Here is a 25,945-nt window from a genome sequence, read left to right as displayed (position 1 = left end):
CTGCTCTGACCATGAAAAACACTGCCATCTAGGAAAAGATGGCAGTGTGGTCAGGGGGCATAAGTCATGCTGGGTGCCCTAGGTGAGGAAGTGCCTTCCTGAGATTGGAAAGAAATGAGCTGGGTTTTGCACATGCATTTGAGGTGTGTGGGGACATGTAAGCAGAGATGTCCAGGACACAGTTGGACTCAGGGTCTGGAGCTTGGAACACAAACGTACAACAGCTTTACGTACAGGTGGGATCGGAAGTCATGGCCAGCATATAGTGAAGACCCCTGGGGAAACTTCAACATTAGAGGTAGCTGGATGGAGGAGTGCAGGAACCAGAATGCAAGCAGCAGTGGAAGGGAGAGACTAGGAAGGAATTATACCATGCAGCCCAAGAAAATGTGAATTTAGGTGTTAAATACAGAGTAACTGTGGTGGAAGCTGACAAAAGAGGGGCTGTCGGTCTGAATGTGATCAGTGGTTGCATTAGATTGCTAGCGCTACTGTAACAAAGGACCTGAAGTTGGGTGGCTTACCCAATAGGTGTTTATCTTAGCTCTGGACTTGGAAATCCAAGGTAAGGTGTTGGCAGGGTTGGATCCTTCTAAGAGCTGAGGATCTGCTCAGAACTCTTCTCTCAGCTTGTAGCTGCCATCTTCTCCCTGTATCCTTGCAATGTCCAGTCCTGTGACAGTCCAACCCATGCTTAAAGTCCTGGGATGGGGAACTCTTCACCTTCTAAGCCAGTCCATTCTATAGCATGAAGGCCTGCCCCATCTCAGTCACAGGCATCAGTTAAGCGCTTGCTGTATACTATGCTTTCCTACAACTGGTTTACTTAGGCAGTGGTGTGAATGGAAGGCTGGAAGACTCTGGATAAAGCGGGTGGGTCCTAAGTGTTGCCTTGATGTCAGGGTGTTCTCAACACTGCCCAAAGGAGGAAGGGGAAGGCGGGAGCTCAGGTATGTGGCAACCACAGGTCAGGTGACCGCCTTGTAGTAAGAAACCTTTCTTCAGGTGACCGCCTTGTAGTAAGAAACCTTTCTTCCAGCTGTCCCTGGGCTAAGGGATTGCCAAAGAGCCTCTCCTGGAGAAGCTGTCATGACCTCGGGCTGTCTTCTTTGAAGAGTTTCATGTGGGTCATTTTGTAGTAGTAGTAGTTCTAGGAGGCAGAGATCTGGGCCTAGAGACTGGAAAAGTGTGACTGCCGAGAAATCCTCTACGCTTGGCTTTGTCTTGAGATTTCACTCTACAGGTTTACTATAGCTATTGGAGACTGTCCCCTCCCATGTAAATTCTAGATCCTGAATAAAGTGTGGGGGAGCTGGGTGACGGTGGCTCACGCCAGTAATACTAGCTACTCAGGAGGCTGAGATCTGAGGATTGTGGTTCTAAGTTAACCCTGGGCAGAAAAGTCCCCAATTAACCACTCAAAAACCAAAAGTGGTGCTGTGGCTCAAGTGGCAGAGTGCTAGCCTTCAGCACAAAGAGGGTCAAGGACAGTGCCCAGTTCAAGACCCATAATGGACCAAAAACAAAAAAGTGTGTGGGAATCTGCTTAGGGCTGAGGTTACTGATGTTAAGACACATTTTAGATGTCAGAGATTTTGCCTGTAGAAAAGGTTATACACTTCCCAAGGATAGTAGCTGTCCAATGACCCCCCCACTCCAATAGATTCAGCATCAAAACAGCCCCCCCCCCTCCCATAGCACATAGCACAACCAGAGATGTGGGGACAGTCAGAATATTGATTTAAAAACAAACCAAGATTTATTTGAAATAGATATCTTTCAGTATACAACATTACTCAGAAAAACTATGTATAAAAGTCTCACAAAGATAGAACTTGAAAACAACTCAAATTCTACAGGACTGAATTAAAAATACAGAACTGAGATCACCAGGCCCAGTGTTTCCCAAGGAGAAGTGCTCCCCACAAGAGAGGTGCTCTGCAGTCCACAGGCCTGGGAGGGGCCGCCACACCAGACAACTCAGTCACTAAGACCCTAGACTACAGACAGAGGCGCAGGCAGGAAAGCTGCCTCCAGGGCAATTTTTGCTCATTGCCAAGGAGGGATAAAAATGAAGCACTTCCAGAGCAACTTGACAGAACTACTGGGCAAAGCAGGTGAAAGAGCCCAAGACTCATTTCGAACTTTCTCAGTGGGAGGAGGAAGGGGAGATCTGCACGTGCTGCTGCTGGGGTGTCACTTTGCACCCTCCGGCTCTGCTGTCTTCTCATCGGTGGGTCCCCAGGTTGTTGCAGATTTGGTAGAGACGGTTCTGAAAAGGGGACATTTGGGTCATTCAAGGGAAAGGGCACCTGGCATGCTTTTCGTCAACCCAAGCATGAGTCCATGTGAACCATATCCTCTATTCATTGTATTACACATTAACTAATCCTTCTGAAAATCAGTTTTTCATCTGAACAAAGGAGAAAAATCATGAATGAGACAGTGGAAGTATCAAGAATATTAAGAACAGTAGTGCAAACAACTGTTACCAGGAGAGAAGGGGAAGAGAAAGTGGAGAGGAGGAGGGAGATGGGGAGAGAGAGAGAGAGGGAGAGAGAGATCTGAGTGTTTTAGAATCTAGCTTCACCCATATCTCTTTAGAGTGTACCTTTCACAGACTGTGGGGTCATAGGGCAGGCTATGCACTATGCCTATAAAGAGTACTCTTCTCCATACCTAAGACTGACTGGATCAGGGAGGTTTATCACATCAGAGCTGAGCCAATTAAACTCTTCCTCTCAAGAATTTAAGGCAGGAAACCAAACAATATTGGAGCTGGACAATATAGTTCAGGCTGGAGTGAGGCTTCCCAAATGACATACAAATCAATGAAAATAGAAGAGAACCAAGAGCTAAAAGATTATGTGCTAGGAGGGAGGACTGAGATGTGCAAGAGAAGTGAGTGCTGAGCTGCAGAGCCAGGGAGTGCTGTAGTGAGTCCCTAACTCCTGCTGCTGCTAGCTTCACTGGCTGCAGCCTGGTTGTCCTACTCTTTCCTGGACTCTTCAGCATGACTGCCTCACTGAGGCAGAGCTCAGACTCAACAGCAGTGGCAAGTACTGGTCCATACGTAAATCACAGAACTAAAGAAAGTTAAGCTAGGTACCAGTGGCTCACACATGTAATCCTAGCTACTCAGAAATCTAGAGGACTACAGTTTGAGGCCATGCAGGCAAAAAAAGTTCACTAAATCCCATCTCCAAAATAAAAAGCAGTAACATGGTATATACCTAACATTGATAATGTATTTTTTCAAACTGGCTGGATTTTATATTGTTTCATTAAAATCTGCTTAAAGATAAAATAAAAAATAAAAAGCAAGCAGTAGTAGAGTAAAAGCTTAAGTAGTAGAGCGCAAGCCTAGCAAATGGCAAGGTCCAAACCCCATTACCACAAAAAAGGAAAAAAAGGAAAAGAGATACTAAACCAAGAAAGATCCTGAAGATTCTGATATGTAGAGGTAAATAACTATGAGACTTACTGAGAGCTTCTTAATGTTTCCTATGGCCTCTGGATCCAGCTCTGTAATATCCATCTTTTGCAAGTCACTGGCCAATAACCGCATACTCTGTATGGAGGAGAGAATGGGTTGAATGGCACGTCCTTCAGGGTAGAGAAGTCGTGAGGCAGGCAGGAGAGGCGTTTGCACCATCAGTGCTATCTTTGTACTGGATCACCAGTTAGAGCGCTATGCAGATCACAGCCCTGATCCCCTCATGGAAACATAGCTCAGCAATTTCTCGCTCTTCACAGTGCACAGAAACCACGCTCAACCTGCTCAGAGTCCCTCAGCTTTGCAGAGCTTCTGCTGCCCTTTTTGGACCAAGTGCACACCTCACAGTTCTTTCTTCTGGCTCTCTTTACTGTTGCTGTTTTTGCACTGTGTCATAGAGGTTACCACTGGGGCCTGCTGTCCTCAGTGGTAGCTGGTGAACAGAGGCAGATCTGGGCAAGTGTCCTCCCAGCCTGGGACAGGAAATGGAGTTGAGTCCTGTGGATATGTGGAGATCAGGCCCCACCCCACCGAAGGGACTGTTGAGTGAGAGTGGGACAATGCCCCCCTCACTGAAAGGACTGTGAGGGAGAGAGTGGGATGATAGCCCAGGGAAGAGAAACGCTTCACTGGGCAGTGTGCTGTGGCCTGGCTCCCTGGAACAAGACTTACCGCACCACCAGCCACTGGCACAGTGAGGGAGATTTCTTTGCTGTCAGCAAGAGGGCTGCCATTGGCCGAGATGTGGTAAATCTGTTCTCTGGCTGCTGGAGTGCGGAGGCCCGGGGTCTTGAAGACCCTGCGAAGTGGAAAATCTCTGTGAAGATGGCTTGGCAGACTCAGTGACACCAACCATGATGAGCCCTTCCACCCCCCATCTGGTCTCAAGCTGTAATTTTCAAATCCCACATTTCTAAATGGCAAATTTTAAATGTAGGGAAAACATTTTTAAAGCAGTAATGACTAAACACAGCTGGAGAAAGATTATAATGATCAAACATACATCTAGCAAATATTCATGCATGCTAGTTTTAGGACCAAAACTGTACGGATGCCAGTCACCCACCCATCCAGAACCAGAAATAAACTAGTTAATGTGCCTCCAATAGTGGCTCAATGCTTCCACTAAGAGACGTTTCCCAGGTCAAAGGAGGATGATTCAGAGATTACACCATTGTGTAATTCCCAACTAACCTCTATACAGTGAAAATGCTGCTACTTGTATTCCCAGAAATGTCTTTTGCTACATGTTTACCCAAAAATTAGTAGGAAATAAAAGTGGAAAGTAAGTTTTCCTTACTATATAACTACTTCTTGCGCCACTACCCCCAAGGTAACCACTCTTAATCCCTTATCTATTTCCCCAAACTTTCCACATGTATAAAGCAAATGGGATAAAAGAGTACATGCAGCTCTGGAACCTGCTGGAGATGTTCTTTTTTTTTTTTTTTGCCGGTCCTGGAGCCTGAACTCGGTCTGGGCACTGTTCCTCAGCTCTTCAGCTCAAGGCTAGTGCTCTACCACTGGAGCCACAGCGCCACTTCCGGCTTTTTCTGTTTATGTGGTGCTGAGGAATCGAACACAGGGCCTCATGCTTGCAAGGCATGCACTCTACTGCTGAGCTACCTTCCCAGCCCTGGAGATGTTCTTTTTAAGGGCTACACAGTGTTTCCTATTTAGTCAGCCAGCCTCATGAAGGCATTAACTTATGCTGTAATCATACTTGTTCACGTTGCTCTCAAAAAAGGTACCAGCAAATTTCCTCCTACACAGTTTCAAAAAAAAGAGCAGACCAAGGGAGTCATGTAGAGGCCTCCAAGGTGTTAGATGCAGAATATTCTCTTAGGAGATAAACCACCATTTGCAAAAGCCACAAGTGGTAGAGCACCATCCATGGATGGAAAAAGCTGAATGAGTGTGCCAGTCTGGAGTACAAGCTCCAGTACCAGCGAGTGTGTGCCTAATTTGCACTTGTGCCCACACCTATCATTTTGCTGTTGAAAATGGGTGAACAGCCACTCGGAGAAGAGGCAAGCACTGGAAAGCCCAGACAGCTGCCATGTTCCGAGGCTTCCCTGACCAAGGACTTGAGAGCATTTCCTACACACTCTTGAGTGCTGGGACAGAACTCACCTAGAGTCAAACCTGGGTGTCATGAGTGGGGTTGGTTTCACCATAGATAACTCTAGTCTGCCCCCAGCTGGGGTTACAGTGTTGTTATAGCTTGACCTGTAGGTAAGAACAGCCACAGAGTATGTCAACTCACACGTCCCATGCTACTCTGGATAACCTGTGCCCAGTCATGCAACTCTCCTTGCCATCCCAGAAGAACGTGACTATTATACTATCCTCCCAGATGCAGAAATTCATGCATGTGGCATTTAAAGAACTTGTCCAAGATCACACAGCCCAAAAGAGGAACCTGACTTGAACCCAGGTAGCATGCTTCCTGTACCACCTCAGTACCTTCTTGACAATGCAAAAACTCCCTGGCTGGCATCTCAGTCCTCTCCCAGGGCAGCTGGTTAACATCCTGTTGCCTCTGCTCAGGGGTGGGAGGACTTCCCTCCTCTACAGACTTGCACCTCCAAGCCTACTCTACCAAGTGGTTCCCCCTTCTCCTAATGATTTACGGTGGAGTCTTAACAGGACCAGCAAGAACATGTCAAGAAACTAATTATGGGCAGGTAATAGCCTTTGTAACTGATTCTGGGGCTCTTAACAATACTGTCAGGCAACTAAGCATAATATGCAGCTAACTGTATGTTCTGAGCCCCCCTCTTCCTGTTGGTATTTTAAAAATACAATGGAGGAGGAAGATAGAGAATGTCAGCAGAACTGGAAAAGATTTTAGTTTAACCCATTTCTAGAGACCCCTCTAGCTTGGATACTTGATTCCATGTAAACTCCACACGTACATCAGCCATCAAAGCCCCTTTGACTTGATTTCTGCCATGATGAACAGAGTTCTCCAATTAAACCAAGTAACATAACACATCTGACTTTGGAAAAACCATTACCTTTTGCTTCTGCCTATTCCTTGTATGGACTGGGTTCTCTTCTTGGATGGTGGGCACTTCTTGACCTAAAGTCACAATCAAACTGAGATCACACAAAGCCCAGCAAGGGGGAAAGGTAAGGAGGATTAGAGAGAACTGGGAAGGGATGGCAGCCTTAAAAAGGGAAATTAATATTGAACAGAAGGTCCATCTTAGCGAGGCATAGTGGAACACACCGGGAATCCCAGCATTTGGGACACTGAGGTAGGAGGATGGGCTACATAGCAAGACTCTGTCTCAACAAGAAAGGTCCTTCAATCAACTAGGATCTTATACAAGGCTGTTTCTTCTAAATAGAGGATTTAGGCCAAGATTAATGGAAAATCTCTCTTGAACTGATTGCAGCCTGGCTTGTTTCTATGACTTTGCTGCTGTGGAGGTCACTCAGGGCACCCCAGGTGCCCAAGCCAACAAACTCTCTGTAGTCCTCACCTTTTTGATTCCTGAAAATATCTGAAAAGAATCACTCATCTCTTGGTAATTCTCTCTTCCCTTGCTTCCCAAGCCTAATCCAGCTGGAAGTCCCTTGGCAGTCTGCCTCCAGAGCCCTTTTCCCTTCCCTCCAGAGCCCATTGCAGACTCCCTTCCTTCTCCTAGCAGAGCCTTTTCCTGCTCTCATCCCTGGACAAGCACCTATAGACCTGGAGGTCAGTGTATGTTTTAATCTCTTCCTTCTTCCTAAGTTCCATGCAGTAATTCTGTCTAGCACAGATGTCCTAGAAAGGTGCTTTAACCTAGCAGGTCAAGGAATTGACATCTGTTCTCCCTTACCCTACACAGCCACTCTGCCTCCTAGGCCCTATGTTTCACTGGATGGCAGCTGCTTAACCTAGAAACCATCTTATTCCTCCTTCTTATACTGATGACACTCTTTTTATAAAACTTATTTCAAATGAACACTTCAGTTCTACCTAACTGGTGCTCTTGTCTTGTTTTCCTCTCTTCCATTTATCCTGAATACTGCTTTGAAATATCTATCGGATATCCTTACCATTACCTATCCAATAGAAAAGAAACTTCCAAGCCTGGCACTCGGGCCTTGTGCTCTTGTTTGGCTTTTTCCCACAAGGCTGGTGCTACTACTTGAGTCACACCTCTACCTCTGGCTTTTTTGTGTATGTCAGCTGTGGGGCTTAAACTCTGGGCTTGGGTACTGTCCCTCAGCTCTTCAGCTCAGGGCAAGTGCTCTACGACTGGAGCTATAACACCACTTCCTGTTTTCTGGTGGTTTATGGGAGATAAGAGGCATGAATTTTCCTGCCCGGGCTGGCTTTGACCCATGATCCTCAGATTTCAGCCTCCTAAGTAGCTAGGATTACAGGTGTGAGCCACTGGTGTCCGGCCTGGCTTTTTTTTTTTGATGGTCAACTGGAGATAAAGAGTCTTGTGGACTTTTCTGCCCATGTTTGGTTTTAAACTGTGGTTCTCAGATCTCAGCCTCCAGAGTAGATAGGATTACAGGCATGAGCCACAACCATCCAGAGTCTTCCTATTGTTTTACTGGACACCTTTCTAGATTGTTCTGAACTTTTGCCCTTTCTTTTTGGTGGTCATGGGGACTGAACTCAGGGCCTGAGCAATGTCCCTGAGCTCCTCTGCTCAAGACTAACACTCTACCACTTTGAACCATGGGGTCACTTCTGGTTTTCTGGTGGCTAAATGGAGATAAGAGACTCAGAGTTTTCTGCCTGGGCTGGCTTTGAACCAAGATCCTCAATTCTCAGCCTCATGGGTAGCTAGGATTATTAGGCATGAGCCATCGAGCCTGGCCTCTTGCCTTTTATTTAGTCTCACACTGTGAAAGGACTGGCTATATCCTATTGGGGAGGGAAGGCTAGCTAGCTTCCTCTTCTGTGTTCCACACATTCTGCACCATGTCAAATGGTTTCTTGCACTCACAGTGCAAACTTCCCAAGCTGTAAGCTCTGGGAAGGCAGCACTGTGTTCCACATGTTTTTGTATTTGCTTGTCTCCTGCCAGCCCGCATACCTAATCTGAACTCCTACTTACCCTGCTAGTTTGAAGATTTTTATGTTTATTTTCATCTTCTTCCTCCGCTATCATTTCATCCACTTGTACTACTTTCTGTTCTATAAGAAACAGTTTTAACAGCATGTTATTTCTGATGAGAATAAACTCTCAGGCATTCACATTTCTCATAAGGACTTGAATTCACATAATCTTAGGCTACAATCAAATAGACTCAGGGGCTTGCAGATGTGGCTCAAGTGTTAAAGCATCAGCCATGAGGAAAAAAGCTAAGAAACATCTTGAGGCCCTAAGTACAAGACCTAGTACATCAAGGAGTACATCGTAGGCTCAGGCCTAAGAACCTGAGTTTACCATATAGCTGAAGTCTACTGATCAATGAGGTACAAAAATAATTTTAATCATTTGTTAATATTGGCCCTGATGTGTTCGGTTCCAAAGAGTGACATTAAAAGATCTTTTCCCTACTATGAAGTAAGCAAAACTGATGAACCAGAAGAGAAACAAATATTATCAAAATACAGAAATGTTTCCAAGTGACCCAACAGATTGTAAGTATATGGCTGAGGAACTCTAGTTCCATTCTATTGCCACGTCAGGGAGCAGGACACTAAGAAAGCAAAACCCCCACCATGTTTTCTTCACTCTATAGCGCAACACTGATGAAGGGCGAATCAGAACTAGAGGTGGACAGTGTTTCTAGCCCTGATCAGAGAAGATGGTACCCTGAAGGACAGCCCTCATATCCAGGCCATTGGTCAGGGCTGTCCTGACCCATCTGTCAGATGCATGGAGCAATGTATTCACAGCGGTGTTCCGTCTATATCTCATTTATCTTGGCCTGATTCCGTTCTCATCAGTTACAACCTGGCTTCCTATACAACTTTCCTGTAAGTATTTCTCAGAGTGTGGTACACATTAGATTTACATATATGATAGTAAATACTATATATATAATTACTGCTCTGAGTCACATGGATTATATGCTGAGAAAGTTCTCTGATGATATCAGGGAGTTTCAGTTGGCATGAACTGTACTTTAATACCTCTCTGAAACTTGCTAACCATTTTTACTTGAAGGAAAGTAAGCAGGCAATAATGCTAGCTCTTTTCCTATCCTTTAGCCCACATATCTGTCTTAGAAGTTTGGTTAGCATCAGCCTTACATATAATTAACTGAATGTAGTGACCAAAATCACATTTTTTGGATTTATAAGCTTAAGACAGACATTCTTGGAAGAGACAATGCACCAAATAAGGCCCTGCCTGAGGAGTTTTAAAAACTCCCAGGACCTTAGCTCTCTCTGTTCAATAAGGGGTTTTGAAGAGTACTCACAAAAGCTGTGTGATGCCTGTCACTTACTTGGGAGGCAGAGATAGGAAAATTACAAGTTGGAGACCAGTCTAGGCTGCATGACTAGACCATGAAAAAAACCATGAAAAACAAAACAAAAAGTAACCAGTACTTACTTCTAGAAGATTTCAGAGGTGTCTGAATAGCTTCTGCTGTTAGTTTGTTTATTTCTGTGATATCCACATCAGCCTGTGTAAAATACAGCCACAAAGTACAAAGCTCATCAAAGAATTTATCAAGATGAAATACAAATTGAAAACCACATCATATATGTGACAAAAAGTTGAATGTTAATAACACAAAATAGTGAACTTTCCATAAACCTAGCACAGTCCAAGATCTAGAACAGTGGCAATAACTTGTATCTAGCTACTCCTTCTCCACTTTGTCTCCCCTAAAGATGACTGGTCATTCCTCAGCAGTAACCACTATCATTCCACTACCTCAAAAGAAAGTTTACATAAATATGAAATGTGTTCACATATACCTACATATGTGTATGTGTATGTGCATGGTCTTTCCAGTACTGGGTTCTGAATTAAGGTCTTCATGTTTGTTAGGCAGGTGCTCTACTGCTGAAGCCACCATGTATCCAGCCCTTTTTGCTTTTGGTATTTTCAAGTTATAATCTTATTTTCACCTGGACCATTATACTCCTATCCTGCTTCCTACCGTAGCTGGGATGGAAGGTGTATGCCACTTTGCCCAGCTTTTTCTGTTAAAATGGTGTTTCATGAACGTTTTTTTTTTTTTTTTTGCCAGGGCTACCCTGAACTGTGAACCTCCTGGTCTTAGCCTTCTACATAGCCTCCTACATAGTATGACCCACTGTGCTTGGGTTTGTTTTCCTTTTTTTTTTTTTTTGCCAGTCCGGGGGCTTGAACTCAGGGCCTGGGCACTATCTTTGAGCCTCTCTGTGCTCAAGGCTAGCATTCTACCACTTGAGCCACAACACCACTTCTGGTCTTTCGTTGTTTATGTGGTACTAAAGAATCAAACCCAGGACTTCATGCATGCTAGGCAAGCATTCTACCACTAAACCAGCCTTTTTCCCCCCTTTGTTGAGATAGGATCTCACTATGGAACCCAGTCTGGCCTCAAACCTATCACATAGCCCAGTTTTTTCTCAAGTTCAAGATGCTTCTGGCTCAAATTACAACCACGTGCTGGCTGTCTGGTCCTTATTTCTGATTGCAGTTAATTTGTTTTCTATTATATGCCACTGTGTGATATCACAATGAATTTGTCCATTCTTTCATCAGTACTTTTTTGCTATTGCAAAACAGAGTCTTTACATGTGTCTCATCCAGTAGTTACCCAGAGACTTTCCAGAAGTTACCTTATCAACATAAACTTGGGCAAGGTTGGAAGGGCTTTGTTATAAACAGGAATAGACTTGGACTCATTTGGACTTCATGTCCTCAGTGTTTGACATAATCATATTTTTCAGCTGACACAAAAAATGTCCCGATGAAACTTTTTTTTTTTTTTGTCAGTCTTGGGGCTTAACTTAGCCCTGTCCTTGAGCCTCTTTGTGTTCAAGGCTAGCTCTCTGCCAGTTGAGCCACAGCTCTACTTCCATTTTTTTGAATGGTTAATTGGAGTAAGAGTCTCATGAGTACTTTTCTGCCCTGGCTGGCTTCTAACCATGATCTTCATATCTCAGCCTCCTATGTAGCTAGGATTACAGGAGTGAAGCCACTGGAGCTTGGCATGATGAAACTTCTTCTACAGCATACAGCCCAATGGATGGATTTTATGACTAAACTCAAAAATTAAAGAAAAGTAACTTACTGTTGCTGCCTCTTCCAGGGCCTGCTTGTTTCCTCCAAGGGCTTAAAAAAAAAATTAGTTACTATCAGATTTGAATAATAAACCTTTTTTGTGTGCCAGTACTGGGGCTTGAATTCAGGGCCTCACACTCTTGGCTTTTTCACTCAAAGTGCTACCACTTGAGCCATACCTCCACTTCTGCTTTTGGGGTTTTTTTTATTTGTTTTTGGCTGGTTAACTGGACCTAAGAGTCTTTTCTGCTCAAGCTGGCTTTGAACCACAGTCCTTAGATCTCAGCCTCCCAAGAAACTAGGATAATAGGTTACCTTTCTAAAGCTGGATAGGATTAAGCCCTAGGTCTAACAATGAAAGAATGTCACAATTTAATCTCTTTCCAAGCTTGATTCCTCCCCCTCTTAAAGGAAAAGTGCTCTGTGAGATTTAAATGTAGGATAAAACCTTAGATCAGATCTTGCTAGAAACCCTCATGGTATCCTTTATGACAGAGTTAAGATCTCAAGCTTTACAAACAGAATGCCTAGAGCTCATGAATCCTCTGCTACTAAGTAGCTTATGAGACCAAGAGCGCAGTAACCTCTATGCCTTATTCTTGTCATTCTAAAACAAGTACATTAACTTGTTAAAGATAAAATTAATGCTAATGCAAAACATTTGGTGGCATGCCCATCTGGCATAAGAAACTCACTGAGGCAGTACTCCAGTCTATCTCTTTTGTAATGCTTACAAGTCTAAATACATACCTGTAATTGTATATGTAATTAATTCCAGAAATAACACTGTCACTGACACATGTTCAACTGTTTTAGAAATGAGCACATAGATTTGTCTTGTATACTTGAGCCCCTGAGTTTGTTTGCTAGTACCAATAAAAAGGAACCATTAAACTGGTGGCTCACACCTATAATCCTAGCTACCCAGAAGGGGAGATCAAAGCCTGCTAGCCTGAAAGCCAATTAACTACCAAAAAAAAAAAAATCCAGACCTGGAGCTGTAGGTCAGGTGGTAGAGTACTAGCCTTGAGCAAAAAAGCTCAGGCCCTGAGTTCAAGCCCCGGGACGGGAATGTGAGCCCACGCACACACGCACGCACGCGCACACACACAAAACTTAAATTCTTTGTAAGCGGAATTTGCATTGCTATCTAGGAAGAAAAGCAACACACAGGACCATTACTAATCAGGAAAATGAGAAATTAAGGGTAACAGTAGACAGTATCTGCATTTCCTTGAATATTTTAACAAGTCATTCGTGAACAAACCATTTATTCAGTCATTTGTAAATGGATGAACATAATACACACACAAATAGTAGTTCCTGGGAATGGCGCTGTAGCTCAAGTGGTAGAGTGCTTGCCTTGAGCTGAAGAGCTGAGGGACAGCACCTAGGCCCAGAGTTCAAGCCCCACGACCGACAAAAACAAAAAACAAAACAACAAATAGTTCCTAACCTGTGGAAATGAACATTTCAGAGTGTCCGTACATAAAATTTTATTGGAAGGACACTCCATTCACTGTACTTGTTTTGGAACTGTAACAGCAAAGATGAGCAGAGAACCCTCTGACTCAATGAAAAGGGGAGAGGGCTGGAGCAGCAGGTGGTCCCTAAGTGAGCTTAGCCCTCATTTATCTTCTTGCTGCTTACCACAGGTGCTAACGATCAGTTCCTACAGGGACCGTATAGAAAGAGGAGACAAAGAAAAACCACCCTCTATGCGCCTCAGCCAGGCTCTGGGCCTGGTGAGTATTGTGAATGGGGAGACAGGCGGAGGAGAAGGGGACATCAGAGCGAGTCCTTTCTGAAGGCAAACTACAAGGGAACTACAGTTGGGCTACACGCCGAAGTAGGCGAGGTGGTGTGCGTGCGTGCGTGCGTGCGTGCGTGTGTGCCGGGTGAAGGAGCGGGGCCTCGAGCAGCTCTTACCGAAGTACTCGAGCCAGTTCATGTCGCGCAGCGCCCGGGGGAGCCGCAGGATCTCGATGTTGTAGAGGTTGTCCACCTCCTTGAGGAGGTTCTGCCGGTCGGCCTCGATCTGCTTCATTCGTACTTGCACTGCCAGAGAGACACAGGCCCCGGGGGGCGGGGAGGGCGTGTGAGTCGGCCTCGCCGGCGCGCCCCACCCGCTGCGCCCCGCTCGGCCCCGGGGAGCCGCGGCGGCCAGGAGCCCGCGCCCGCTCCTCACCTTCACGATCGAAGTCCTTGAGGAAGGAGGCGAGTTTTCGGCTCCGCAACGAGTTGGTCTTGGTCGCCCGACTGTTACGCTTCCGGGGAGCCATGGCGGTCGGGCGGAGGCCCAGCTTCAAGGATCAACGGCGGAGGCAGGGAGGAGAAAACCAAGGAGCTGCGCGGGACGGAGAGGGAAGACGGCAGTCGTCCGTGGGAGTCTTGGCTTTTTCCTGACCCAAAGCTCTGGAAGAACCGACTCTCACCGACGCCGCAGCAAAGCAGCGGCTCCGCGGTTAACCGCCGTCCGATTCAAACTTCATTGCTACCAGTTGGCGAATGAGAACTCGCTGTCTTAGGACAGCACCCAATCACAAGGAAGCTCCTCCCTTTCTCCTCAGGCAGCCAATCCTTGAGGAGGACTACAGCGCCCAGACGCCTTTGCGGCTTTACGACGTATTTCCCCCCCCCCTTGCCCTACCCCGACCCCCCAGCCTGGTAGTCGCTTTTGAGCTTGCGCCTAGGAGAGCGTGCCAGGCTGTGTGCTGTTTCTGGTGGCTTCCTTGGCTTCTTAGATTTTCTGAGGGAGCGCGACTGGGCAACTTTCAGGAAAGGAGACGAGACCCGGGCCCTGAGGAAAACCAGGCTGGGCCTCTGAAAATCCGCAGTGAGAAGCGATCGCAGAGGATCTGCCTTGGAAGGCCCGCGGCTCGGTTCCTGAGGTGGGCCGCCCCAGACGACGCCCAGCCGGGGTTCCCGGCTGGCGGGTCTGGAGACCCTCCCACGGGGTGGGAATGGGTACCTCCCCTACCGCCTTGGCCCCCCGACCCTATTTGTTGTTGTTTTACTTTTTCCAACAGAAGATGCCTCAAGGGCAGCCTTTGCTTGCTGTGCAGGAGGCCCTGAGGAAGTGCTTCCCCGCGGTGGAGGAGCAGCAGGGCTTGTGGCAGGGCACCGTGCAGGACTGCCAGCCCCTGCTGATCTCGCTCAGCAACCTGGCGGAGCAGATGCAGGCCGCGCACCGCCTGCGCTTCGAGGATGTGCCGGCGCTTCGGGCCTTCCCGAACGTGCAGGAGCGCCTCCGGCAACAGCAGCTGGCCTCTGGGGACATCGTCCTGGACCAGCTAGCCCAAAGACTGTAAGGTTCCTGGGCGCTTCCTCTTGAAGGAAAGATCTTAAACCTAACTGTCTTATAAGTAGTTCGCCTGATCAGAAGGGTGGCTTTCTCCTTCCTTAAGAGCTTGATATTTGGATGTGTAGCCCATTCCCCGCCTATCCTTACGTTGCTGTGCGACCTCTTGTCAAAAGCTATCAGCTAGGTGGGCGGCTGGTGGCTAACGCATGTAATACTAGCCACACAGAAAGCTGAGGTCTGAGGATCGCGTTTCATAGCCAGCCCGAGCAGGCTAAAAAACCTGAAGTGGTACTGTGGCTCAAAGTGGTAGAGCACTAGAATAGGAGCTCAGGGACAGCACCAAGTCCCTGAGTTCAAGCTCCATGACCGACCCCTGCCGCCCCCGCCCCCCCAAAAAAAGCCATCAGCTACCATTCTCTTGTCAGAAGCCAAGCATGGTAGTCAGGGGTGGGGTAGGGGATTAAGGTAAGTTGCAAAAGCAGAGAAGGATTAGTCCGCCTCTATAGCTTTCTTTGGTAGAAGATTAAAAAAAAATAGATGGTAAGTTCATACAAAGAAATATGTTACTAAGTTATTAAAAAAATTAAATACTGATATATGCCACCACATATATAAAACTTGAAAACATGCTATGCAAAAGAAACCAGACACCCACATTTTGTATTATTCTATTTCTATGAAAAACTCAGCATAGACCAATCCATAGAGATAAAAAGGAAGTAAATTGAGAGCATTGTGGTACACACTTATAATCCCAGCTTTGGGGAGGCTGAAGCAAGAGGATTATGTGCTTGAGATTAGCCTGATCTGTGTAAGGGAGACCCTGTATCAAAAGGATAAGAGTCTAGAGTCATGGTTCAAGTGGTAGAGCACCTGCTTAGCAAGTGTGAGATCCTGAGTTCAGATCCTAGAACACACACACGCACAACAAAGAATTTAAAAAAATAGGTGCTTAGGGGAAGAGGAGAATGGCAGAATGAATACTATTGAGTGAATGCAGGATTTCTTTGGGGGAAGATGGAAATGTTCTGGAATTATATGGCAGTGATGGTTCATGATTTTGTTGAAATGTGGAGATCCACTAATTGTATACTTTTTTTTTTTTTTTTTTGCCAGTTTGGGTGCTGTCCATGGCCTCCTTTTTTGCATATTGGTTTGTTGCTTCAGTTTTCTTGGCATAAGTGAGCATTTCCTCTCGCTTCACAGTTTAATGGCAGCCCCAGATAGCTTCCTTGATCCTTACTTTCTTTGGCAACTGGGCTTTATCTTTGAGAATCACCACTTTTTTAGCTTCTCCATCTTCCTTTTCCTTCCTTCCTTCTTTTCTTCCTTCCTTCTTTCCTTTCTTTCTTTATTTCTTTTTGTTGTTGTTTTTTTTTTTGGTCCGGTCGTGGGGCCTGAACTCTGAGCCTGGGCGCTGTCCCTCAGCTTTTCAGCTCAAGGCTAGCACTCTACCACTTGAGCCACAGCGCCACTTCTGGCTTTTTTCTTTTTGTTTATGTGGTGCTGAGGAATCGAACCCAGGGCCTCATGCATGCAAATTCAAGCGCTCTACCACTGAGCCACCTTCCCAGCCCCTTCCCTCCCTCCCTCCCTCCTTATCCCCTTCCCCCCTCTCTTTCTTTCTTTCTTTCTTTCTTTTTCTGTTTTGTTGTTGATCCTGGGGCTTGAATTCAGGGTCTATGTGTTTTCCCTTAGGCTGAACTCTTTTTGCTTAAGGCTGGTGCTCTACCACTTTAAGGCACAGCTCTACTTCTGGTTTTCTGGTGATAAATTGGAGATAAGAGTCTCAGACTTTCTTGCTCCAGCTGGCTTCAAAGTGCAATCCTAAGATCTTAGCTTCCTGAGTAACTAGGGTTATGATGTGAGCCACCAGGGCCCAGCTAGCTTCTCTATCTTTAAATTAGTTCTTCTTTTTTAAAATTCATTTTTATTTTGTTTTGCTGGTCCTGGGGCTTGAACCCCCGGGTCCGGATGCTGTCCCTGAGCTTCTCTGTGCACAAAGCTAGGGCTCTACCACTTGAGCCACAGAGCCACTTCTGGCTTTTTCTGAGTTCTCTTTCTTTCTTTCTTTCTTTCTTTTTTCTTTATCGTGGGGCCTGAACTCTGGGCCCGGGCGCTATCCCTCAGCTCTTCAGCTCTAGGTGAGCGCTCTACCACTTGAGCCACAGTGCCACTTCTGGCTTTTTTTTTTGCTTATGTGGTGCTGAGGAATCAAACCCAGGGCCTCAGGCATGCAAGGCAAGCACTCTACCACTAAGCCTCATTCCCAGCCCTCAATTGTCAATTCTTGAGCTACCTCTACCTCCAAGGTACTACTACCTATCTCTTTAGAGCATGGTCTCAGTTGGGAGTGATTTTTCTGTGATGGGCATGTGGTCATGATATGGACATTATTATCATAATTTGAAGAGGACATGGCTTACTCCTGCCACCTAGTAGGTTGAAGCTGGGTATTCTATTAAACATCCTGCAGTGCACAGGATAGCCCGCCACAACACAGCTATCCTATCCCAAATACCGGTAGTGCCAGGGTGAAGAAACTCACCTACCTCTGCCATGATACTGCTTAATGTTGTAATCTCTCCCCCAGAGCCACCCTTCTTAAGGTGCGTGACACTGTCAGCAACCATGTGGAGCAAGTGTTCCAGACTTATGAGCAACACGCACACACAGTGGGTATTGATGCTGTCCTGCAGCCTTCAGCTGTGAGCCCTTCTGTGGCTGACATGTTGGAACGGCTGCAAGATATCGAGAGACATTATCGGAATTCATATCCTTTATGTCCATTTCAGGTAGTGCCCAGAGCTGTTCTAAGAAGTCCTTTTTTACTTTCAGTTTCACAAGATAGAAAACTTAATGATTTCAGTCTCTTTTGTTCCTGAACTTGGATTCCTTCTGCATTCTTTTTTTTAAAAATAATAATCTGGCCTCAAAGTTTACCTGTTAGGCATTGATAAAGATGTTGAGAGATGGACATTAAGAAAAAGAAAATAGGGCTGGGATGGTGGCTCAGTGGTAGAGTGCTTGCCTTGCATGCCTGAGGCCCTGGATTCAATTCCTCTGCACCACATAAACAGAAAAAGCTGAAAGTGGTGCTGTGGCTCAATTGGTATAGCACTCTCCTTGAGCTGAAGAGCTGAGGGACAGCACCCAGGCCCAGAGTTCAAGTGCCACACCGACAAAACAAAAAACGTGTTTGGTAGCAATATGTTCTATGGAAAAAAGTATAGTGGGGATGTAATGTTGAGTTTAAAATAGAATGGTAAGAGCAGGTATTGGGAGGAAGTGACATTGGAGCAAAGATTATTTTTGTGAGTCTTGTGAACTTTTCTTTTTTTTTTTTTTTTTTTGGTCGGTTGTGGGGCTTGAACTCTGGGCCTGGGCGCTGTCCCTCAGCTTTTCAGCTCAAGGCGAGCGCTCTACCACTTGAGCTACAGCGCCACTTCTGGTTTTTGTGGTGGTTTATTGGAGATAGGAGTCTCACGGTCTCTCCTGCCCGGGCTGGCTTTGAACCGTGATCCTCAGATCTCAGCCTCCTGAGTAGCTAGGATTACAGGCCTGAGCCACCAGCGCCCGGCTTCTTGTGAACTTTTCTGCCCTGACTGGCCTTGAACTGCAACCCTGCTGCTCTCAGCCTTCCAAGTAATATTTCCCCAAAAGTATAACAGGAGTGAGCCACTGGTACCTGGCTTCACATGGATTCTTAATCATGGGTAGCTTCTCAACAATATCTTTGTGTGTTTCCAACTAATGACAGTTGTTCAAGTGTCTTCAGAAAGTCCAGTAGTGACCAGGCACTTCGTACAGAATTATCAGTGGCTTCTGTCACTAGTCGGCAAAGGCTCAGAATTCTTATCTTGGTCTTGTGTGTGCTCTGTGTTCTGGCTCACACACCTTTTTTACATGTCAGTTGCCCTGGAAGGCTTGCTTTGTCTATCCTCCCATGCTTCCCCGCTCCCAATGCCTTTGCTTCTGTGTCTCCTACCAGCTGGAATGTTTTGCTCTCTTCGAAAATGAATGTATTCATCTTTGAACCACCACTGAGTTTTATCTTTTACCTCACCTTTCTTTTCAGTTTCTGGTTCTATAGGTTTCACGGAAGGGCTGGGTTTTTCTTCCCTAGTAGCATAGAACTGTGTCACTAGAGCTGCTCAGGAAATACTTGTGGTCCAGGTCGATCTTGTCACATGGTAAAGTATAATGGTGATCACACTTTAACTTTGCAGCTTCCCATTGCTCTCACCAGGGTACTTCCTTCCTGCAATAGATTTTCTTTTCTTCTTTTTTTTCCCCCAGTGCCAGTCTTGGGGCTTGAACTCAAGGACTTGGTGCTGTCCTTAAGCTTTTTTGCTCAAGGCAAAAGCTGATCCACAGCTCCACTTCTAGCTTTTTAGTGATTAATAAGAGATGAATCTCACAGAATTTCCTGCCACGGCTCACTTCGAACTGTGATGCTCAGATCTCAGACTCCTGAAGTATCTAGTAGTACAGGTGTGAGCCACTGACACCTGGCTCTTCATTTTCCTTTTCTTCCTCTTCCTCCTCTTCCCCCCTCCCCCTCCCTTTCCCCCTCCCCCCCTCCTCCTCTTCCTCCTCTTCCTCCTCCTCCTCCTCTTCTTTTCACTGTGGGGCTTGAATTCTGGGCCTAGGCGCTGTCCCTCAGTTCTTCAGCTCAAGGCTAGCTCTCTACCACAGCACCATTTCCAGTTTTTTGGTGGTTTATTGGAGAGAAGAGTCTCATGGACTTTCTTGCCCAGGCTGGCTTTGAACCGTGATCCTCAGATCTCAGCCTCCTGAGTAGCTAGGATTACAGGTGTGAGTCACTGGCACCTGGCTTCATTTTCTTTTTGAGCAGTCCTTAACTTCCCAAAAAGTACTTGAAGAGAAAGAACCTCCTCTCCTCAATCCATTGGGAAGACTTGGCAGGCATCCAAGCATTGCCCAAGGCCTGGGACCAAATTTCAGAACACGAGCACCAGGACCTTGTACAAGGTACCAGTTTTGTTCATTCCTTCCTATCTCCTTTCCTTAAGTCTGATGTTTTGTGTTCTCTGGCAAGGTGACCTGTTAATTTTTTTTTCTTTCTATTACAGATACCCTATTGACTGTTTCCTTCTTCCTGAAGGAGTAAGGAAACTGTATGTTTATCTGGCAGCCTGGAGCCCCACAAATGAAGGCTGGTGTTGCCACATTCTTCTAAAGAAACAGTGTAACAGCTTGGTGTGTTAAAAATATCAATGCTGCTGGGAATGTGGCTTAGTGGTAGAGTGCTTGCCTAGCATGCATGAAGCCCTGGGTTCGATTTCTCAGTACCATATAAACACAAGAGCCTGTAGGGGCGCTGTGGCTCAAGTGATAGAGAGCTAGCCTTGAGCAAAAGAAGCTCAAGAACAGTGTCCAGTCCTTGAGTTCAAGCCTCAGGACTGGCCAAAAAAAAAAAAAAAATCAATTCTAAAAAGCCCAGGACTGGGTCTTGGGGACAGTTACTGGTAGATGTCTCTGAAGCTTCTCCCTGCCAGGTCATGGATGAGGGTTACATAGCCACTGTGTCCTCTTCTGAGGGGCAGGGAAGATGATGGAAGAAAACAGGAAAGGCTGTGCTGGTTAGCACAGTGTCTGTCTCCTATAAGGCCCAAAATGGTAGGGAGCCCCTCGCATCATCTGAAACATTGTGTCTAGTTGATACCAGGTCCTAGTTTTGTTTTTGACAGTATCTGACTTCATGATGATTGAAATGAGGATGGCGTTCAGTTGAAGAGTGCACATTTGGCTTGTATGAGACCCTAAGTTCATTCCTCACGTACAAATGAAAGGAGAAAGTGATGTTGGTGGAAAATGTTTTAAAATGTTTGAGCAATCTCAAGACTTTATGAAGTCAATGTCTGTTTCCAGAACCTGCCACCAGGGGGAGATCGTGCAGCATGAATCCTTATGAAAACTATCTTAGGGAGCTGTTAGTAAGGGCTAGTAACTGGGAATGAGACTCCCAGAATAAGGATAGTTTTCAAAATAAAAATGGCTTTGTGTTTTTCTTATGTTTAAAAAGTATAGGAAAAATGTAAATGTAGAACAATATAATATTCCATCAGAGTCATCTTGATATCCTTTCAAAGTTCATTCCCAAAAGAAAAATAAATAGGTTATGGTTAAATTGTCTTTTTTGAAATTTTATGTATAGCGTGGCCATCTTTCATATCCACAAATACACTCAACACAACTATATGCCATTAATACAATTTTGTGAATTATTATGCCTTTTGTATCTTACATTTTATTTGTTATTTTACATTTTACACATACTTTCCAAGGTCTTCATATTGTCTGTCTATAAAGATAACACATTCAGATTGTAAAAAATTGAAATATTACAAGAAATGCACCATTGTCCACTTTTTAGGTAAGATGCAATATATTCTTTCAGGAATTAGGAAAATTATCATAAACTTAACTCAGAAGATATTTGAATATGGAGGATAGTACCCAGGGCCTTGTGTATATTAAGTAAGTTCTCTGCCACTGAGCTACTTCCCATACCCATGGATTTTTGAGACATGGTTTCAGTGTGGCCCAGGCTACATACTATGTGTACACACACACACACACACACAAGTGTAGCATTTCAGTCAATGAAGGACCAGTATATGAGGCTGGCCTCTTAAGGTGACTTTACTGAGCAACATTCTAGCCATCTGTATGTGTATAAATACACTACATGAAGTGCACACGACAAAATCACCTCATGATGCATTTCTCCGTTTGTGTTTGTATAATTAAGACTTCTTAAGCCTTCCTCTTTAAAACAGGTAGTGATTAAAGAGAAACAAATATGTTGATATAGTGCTTAGTAGTAACTATAATTTTTATTTAGTTCCCTCATAATTTTCTGCTATTAAAATGCCATCTATTTAGCAGGGCATCAATGGCTCACACCTGTAATCCTAGCTATTCAGGAGAGCTGAAGATCTTAGTTTGAAGCCAGTGTAGGCAGGAAAGGTCCCTGAGACTTATCTCCAGTTTGCCAAGAAAAAGCCAAAAGTGGAGCTGTGGCTCAAGTGGTACAGTGCCAATCTTGAGTGAAAAAGCTGAAGGATACCACCCAGGCCCTGAGTTCAAGCTCCAGTACTGGCTCCAAAATTAAAAAAACAAAAACACAAAAAACCCAGAACACTAATTTAGTACAATCACCATACTGAGAATAGTTCTCATTAGGTAATGTCTCTCAATCATGGAGCAAGACTTCTGTTTCCCTTGGTTGGGTCAGAGGCCCCCCTCCGTCACTGTGAGATATAGTGGACTGGGACTAAACAAAAGGATTTTGGCCTCTCTCCTATACCTATCCTGACCATATTCACAAGTTGGTTTTGATGTTCTGCTCTCAGAGTAAGAGCTGTCCCAAGCCGGTGGGCCGCTTGGGCTCTAAAGAAAAGGACTCCTGCCCGCCCAAAGCCTTATGGTGACTGTGCTTTGTCTGCCAATAATAAGGATGAGAAGCCAGGTACTTTCCCAAGTTGTACAAACACGGGCTCCTTTATGCAGCCTTTTTCCTATGAAAAGGGAGGGCCAATACACATTTGAGGGCAGATGTAGGAAGGAGAACATTCATAATTGACTCAGGAAAGTGTGTTGCATTGCTTCTCACCTAGATCTCAGATGGGGTCTCAGGCTCTAGGAAGTTACTTCTGGGGAGTAACTTACCTCAGACTGCTCAGTTTCCCTGTCTGTAGAATGGAAAGGATTATATGTGTATATAGGGCTGTAAGGTTCATGTGAGAAAAGTGAGGATTTTGCATACATTTGAGGAATCAGAATTCACAGAAGAGCTATTAGTCATCTACTCAATGCATAGCTCTGGGCCATACTCTTGTTGGATGTGTGTGTGTGTGTGTGTGTGTGTGTGTGTATGACTGGACTTGAACTCAGGGCTTGGCACTCTTGCTTAGCTTTATCACTCAAGGCTGATGTACCAATACTTAAGCTACAACGTCAGCTTCTGGCTTTTTGCTGGTTTATTGGAGGTTAAGAATCTCAAAGCTGGGGCTGGGAAGGTAGCTCAGTGGTAGAGCACTTGCCTTGCATGCCTGAGGCCCTGGGTTCGATTCCTCAGCACCACATAAACAAAAAGAAAAAAGCTGGAAGTGGCACTGTGGCTCAAGTGGTAGAGTGCTAGCCTTGAGCTGAAGAGCTGAGGGACAGCACCCAGGCCCAGAGTTCAGGCTCCATGACCGGACCCCTCCCCCCCCAAAAAACTCAAAGTTTTGTTTGCCTGGATTGCTTGCTTCAGACCACAGTCCTCAGATCTCAGCCTCCTGAGTAGCTAGGATAACAGGCATGAGCCACTACACCCAGCCCATACTCCAATATCCCTTCTCTTCCATTGTTGCGTTTTACTTGCCTCTATAAGCAGGTGGGAAGCCTGAGACATGAGTTTTCTCTGTTCCCATAACTTTTCAAAGATGCCACCAGGATTTGTACCTGGCTCTTTCCCCCATACCATTGCCCTGCACAGGTTATGGGTCCAGCACAGAGCTACCCCCATTTGGCTCATAAAGTGTCCCAATCCCTTTCTGGGGCAGCTGCAACCTTACTAGTTACTCTTCCTTCTGATCCCATGGCCAAAGGGGTTGGAATGATTCCTGGAGTTGTCTGCCAGTCTTACACTTTGTCCTGTATGCCTGGGCCTGAAAAAAAGGAAAATCAGTCCTTAAAAAATTGGCAGAGGGCCGGCACCAGTGGCTCACACCTGTAATCCTAGCTACTCAAGAGGCTGAGATCTGAAGATCATGATTCAAAGCCAGCCCAGGCAGGAAAGTCCGTGAGACTCTTATCTCCAATAAACTACTCAGAAAACCAGAAGTGGTGCTGTGGTTGAAGTGGTAGAGCGCTTGCCTTGAGCTGAAGAGCTCAAGGGCAGCACCCAGACCCAGAGTTAAAGTCCATGACCAACGAAAACAAAAAATGGACAAGGCTGTCCCCTTCCAGGCACTCTCCTCCCCATCTTTCTGGAAACACTCCCTAGCCTCTGCATAGTGCAAAGGAAAGTCATTTTTCTGAGACTGGTACTTGGTAGAGAACATTAGAGCTGAGCTCTGGGTATCTGATTTACACACGTAGGAAAGAGTGCACTATCTGCCTTCTTAACTAGTTCCCTTCAGACAGCTACAGGATTGCTCTTTTTTTTTTTTTTTGCTCTTTAATCCCGAGGAAAAGGGACCAAGCAGGGGAGGCATGGGGGATGGCCGAGAACAGCAGCTCCAAATATTGTCTGAGAGAGAAACTGGCCTCATCCCTTCCTCATTGTACCTCCTCTTTCTCCATCCCCTTGCAGCACGTGGCTAAAACTCAGCATTGCTCTCCTAGAAACTCTATGCATGCTGTTTGGAGTGGGATAGTAGGAACATAAATCTGCCACATCCATCCTGAAGTCTCCCTGAGTCCCAGCACAGCACTGACCACTGGCAATACAAAGGTAAATAAGAGAAGTAGAAGCTAGACACTGGTGGCTCATGCCTGTAATCCTAGCTACTAAAGCTGAAATCTGAGGATTACAGTTCAAAGCCAGCCCCAGCAGGAAAGTCTGCGAGACTCATCTCCAGTAAACCACCAGAAAACCAGAAGTTGTGCTGTGGCTCAAGTGGTAGAACGCTAGCCTTGAGCTGAAGAGCTGAGGGACAGGGTGCAGGCCCAGAGTTCAAGTCCCACAACTGACAAAAAAAAAAAAAAAAAAAAGTAGATTCACAGTGTAGATGCACGCCTGTTGGGAATTGTACTGTCATGAAGAATGCAGTGAGTGTATAGGCCATTATGGCTGATTCTTTCCATGAGAGGCAAGAATAAGAAATTGGAGACTACATCCCTGAGCAAACACCATTCCCTTGGTCTCCAGTGGAGTAAATCACAGGGACAGAAGCAACATGGCCCCTCTGCCATCCTGTAAGCAGGCAACAATGTGCTCTGCCCCCAGCCTCTCCTGATTCAAACTCTTGAGGTAGTTCTTAATTTGCTCAGAGAGCCCAGACTAATAAATAAATCCACCACTCACTTGCAGCCCCCATGGCATTTATAGGCAGCAGCTGACTTTTATCAGCTAGTTTGTTCTTTCATAGGAGCAGAGTTTTATGAGGGTCTCCTGAGCTGGCTTGTAAAGTGATGAACCGTCTACAAAACTCAACCATAAATCCCCGGCACCTGCCAAACAGAAAGATGCTAGTTTTCAGGCACATTTTGTCCAGCTGGCGGCTCTGTCCCCTTGCCCAGTTTGCATTTTTGCACTTGTCTCTTTAAAAAAAAACCTTGGGTTTGTTTTTCAGTTCTCTGCGGTCTCTTTAAAAGCAACTGAAAAATGAGGGGTAGGAAAAAAGGAACTAGAAAGTTACATCTGGGCTAAAAATTACCTCCTGGCTTATGTCGCTCGGAAAGATGGTTTTGATCCTATTGCTAAAACAGAAACATCAGGCTTCTCAGTCACATGAACCCCAGGGCGGGGATCCTGGGGGACAAGGCCAACTGAGCCCATTATTACTACTTTGATTCTTTTCTGGGCCATCACCCTTTGTACTTGCCAATATCCCCTATTCTTGATTGTCAGTTCTGTAAATTGAAGAGATAGCTCCTGAGGCCTCTTCCCCAGCTAGTCTCCAAGTGTGACATCCTTTCCCCATCATCGTAGCTTCCTCAACACCAAGATGGAATCAACCCACACTCTCTCTTCCCAAACAGGCAAGACCTGGAAGCTGGAATTGAGACTGGGCACCTGTGAGGTCCTCCAGAGTCTTCGAGGACCATGCTGTCAGACTCAGAAAAAGGTTGACTGTGGCTGTATTATCCGCCTTTGTGTTGGTGGGTTCTCTTCATGTAGGTCAGAAGACCACTGAGGGAAAAGGCTCCTTTGGCTGTCCCCCTTGTGGCCTCCTGCCTCTGGCTGGCTTTATGGATGTGTGGCCCAGACTTAGAAGGGTC

General features: G+C 45.6%; 2 protein-coding genes and 1 pseudogene across 2 annotated transcripts; 2 read left to right on the top strand and 1 right to left on the bottom strand.

The window, feature by feature from the left end:
- Window positions 1-1,736: 1,736 nt before the first annotated feature.
- On the bottom strand, window positions 1,737-14,163 carry Cdca8 (cell division cycle associated 8). Its single transcript, XM_042680108.1, has 10 exons — window positions 13,871-14,163; window positions 13,612-13,740; window positions 11,693-11,733; window positions 10,015-10,087; window positions 8,566-8,645; window positions 6,517-6,581; window positions 5,630-5,725; window positions 4,169-4,295; window positions 3,485-3,571; window positions 1,737-2,272 (listed from the first exon to the last, which is right to left on the bottom strand). Exons 1-10 carry the CDS (start codon window positions 13,962-13,964, stop codon window positions 2,228-2,230), a joined length of 837 nt encoding a protein of 278 aa, XP_042536042.1. The 5' UTR covers window positions 13,965-14,163; the 3' UTR covers window positions 1,737-2,227.
- LOC122112916 lies at window positions 13,315-13,454 on the top strand (annotated as a pseudogene).
- A 182-nt stretch (window positions 14,164-14,345) lies between the features above and the next one.
- Window positions 14,346-20,219, top strand: CUNH1orf109 (chromosome unknown C1orf109 homolog). Its single transcript, XM_042680099.1, has 5 exons — window positions 14,346-14,573; window positions 14,712-14,989; window positions 17,580-17,759; window positions 19,863-19,981; window positions 20,083-20,219. Exons 2-5 carry the CDS (start codon window positions 14,715-14,717, stop codon window positions 20,118-20,120), a joined length of 612 nt encoding a protein of 203 aa, XP_042536033.1. The 5' UTR covers window positions 14,346-14,573; window positions 14,712-14,714; the 3' UTR covers window positions 20,121-20,219.
- Window positions 20,220-25,945: the final 5,726 nt, after the last annotated feature.

This window comes from Dipodomys spectabilis, unplaced genomic scaffold (genome assembly GCF_019054845.1).
Source record: "Dipodomys spectabilis isolate Male_0828 unplaced genomic scaffold, ASM1905484v1 ptg000002l, whole genome shotgun sequence".
Taxonomy (NCBI): Eukaryota; Metazoa; Chordata; class Mammalia; order Rodentia; family Heteromyidae; genus Dipodomys; species Dipodomys spectabilis.
The sequence above is the reverse complement of the archived record's forward strand: the minus strand, read 5'-3'. Positions and strand labels throughout refer to the sequence as shown.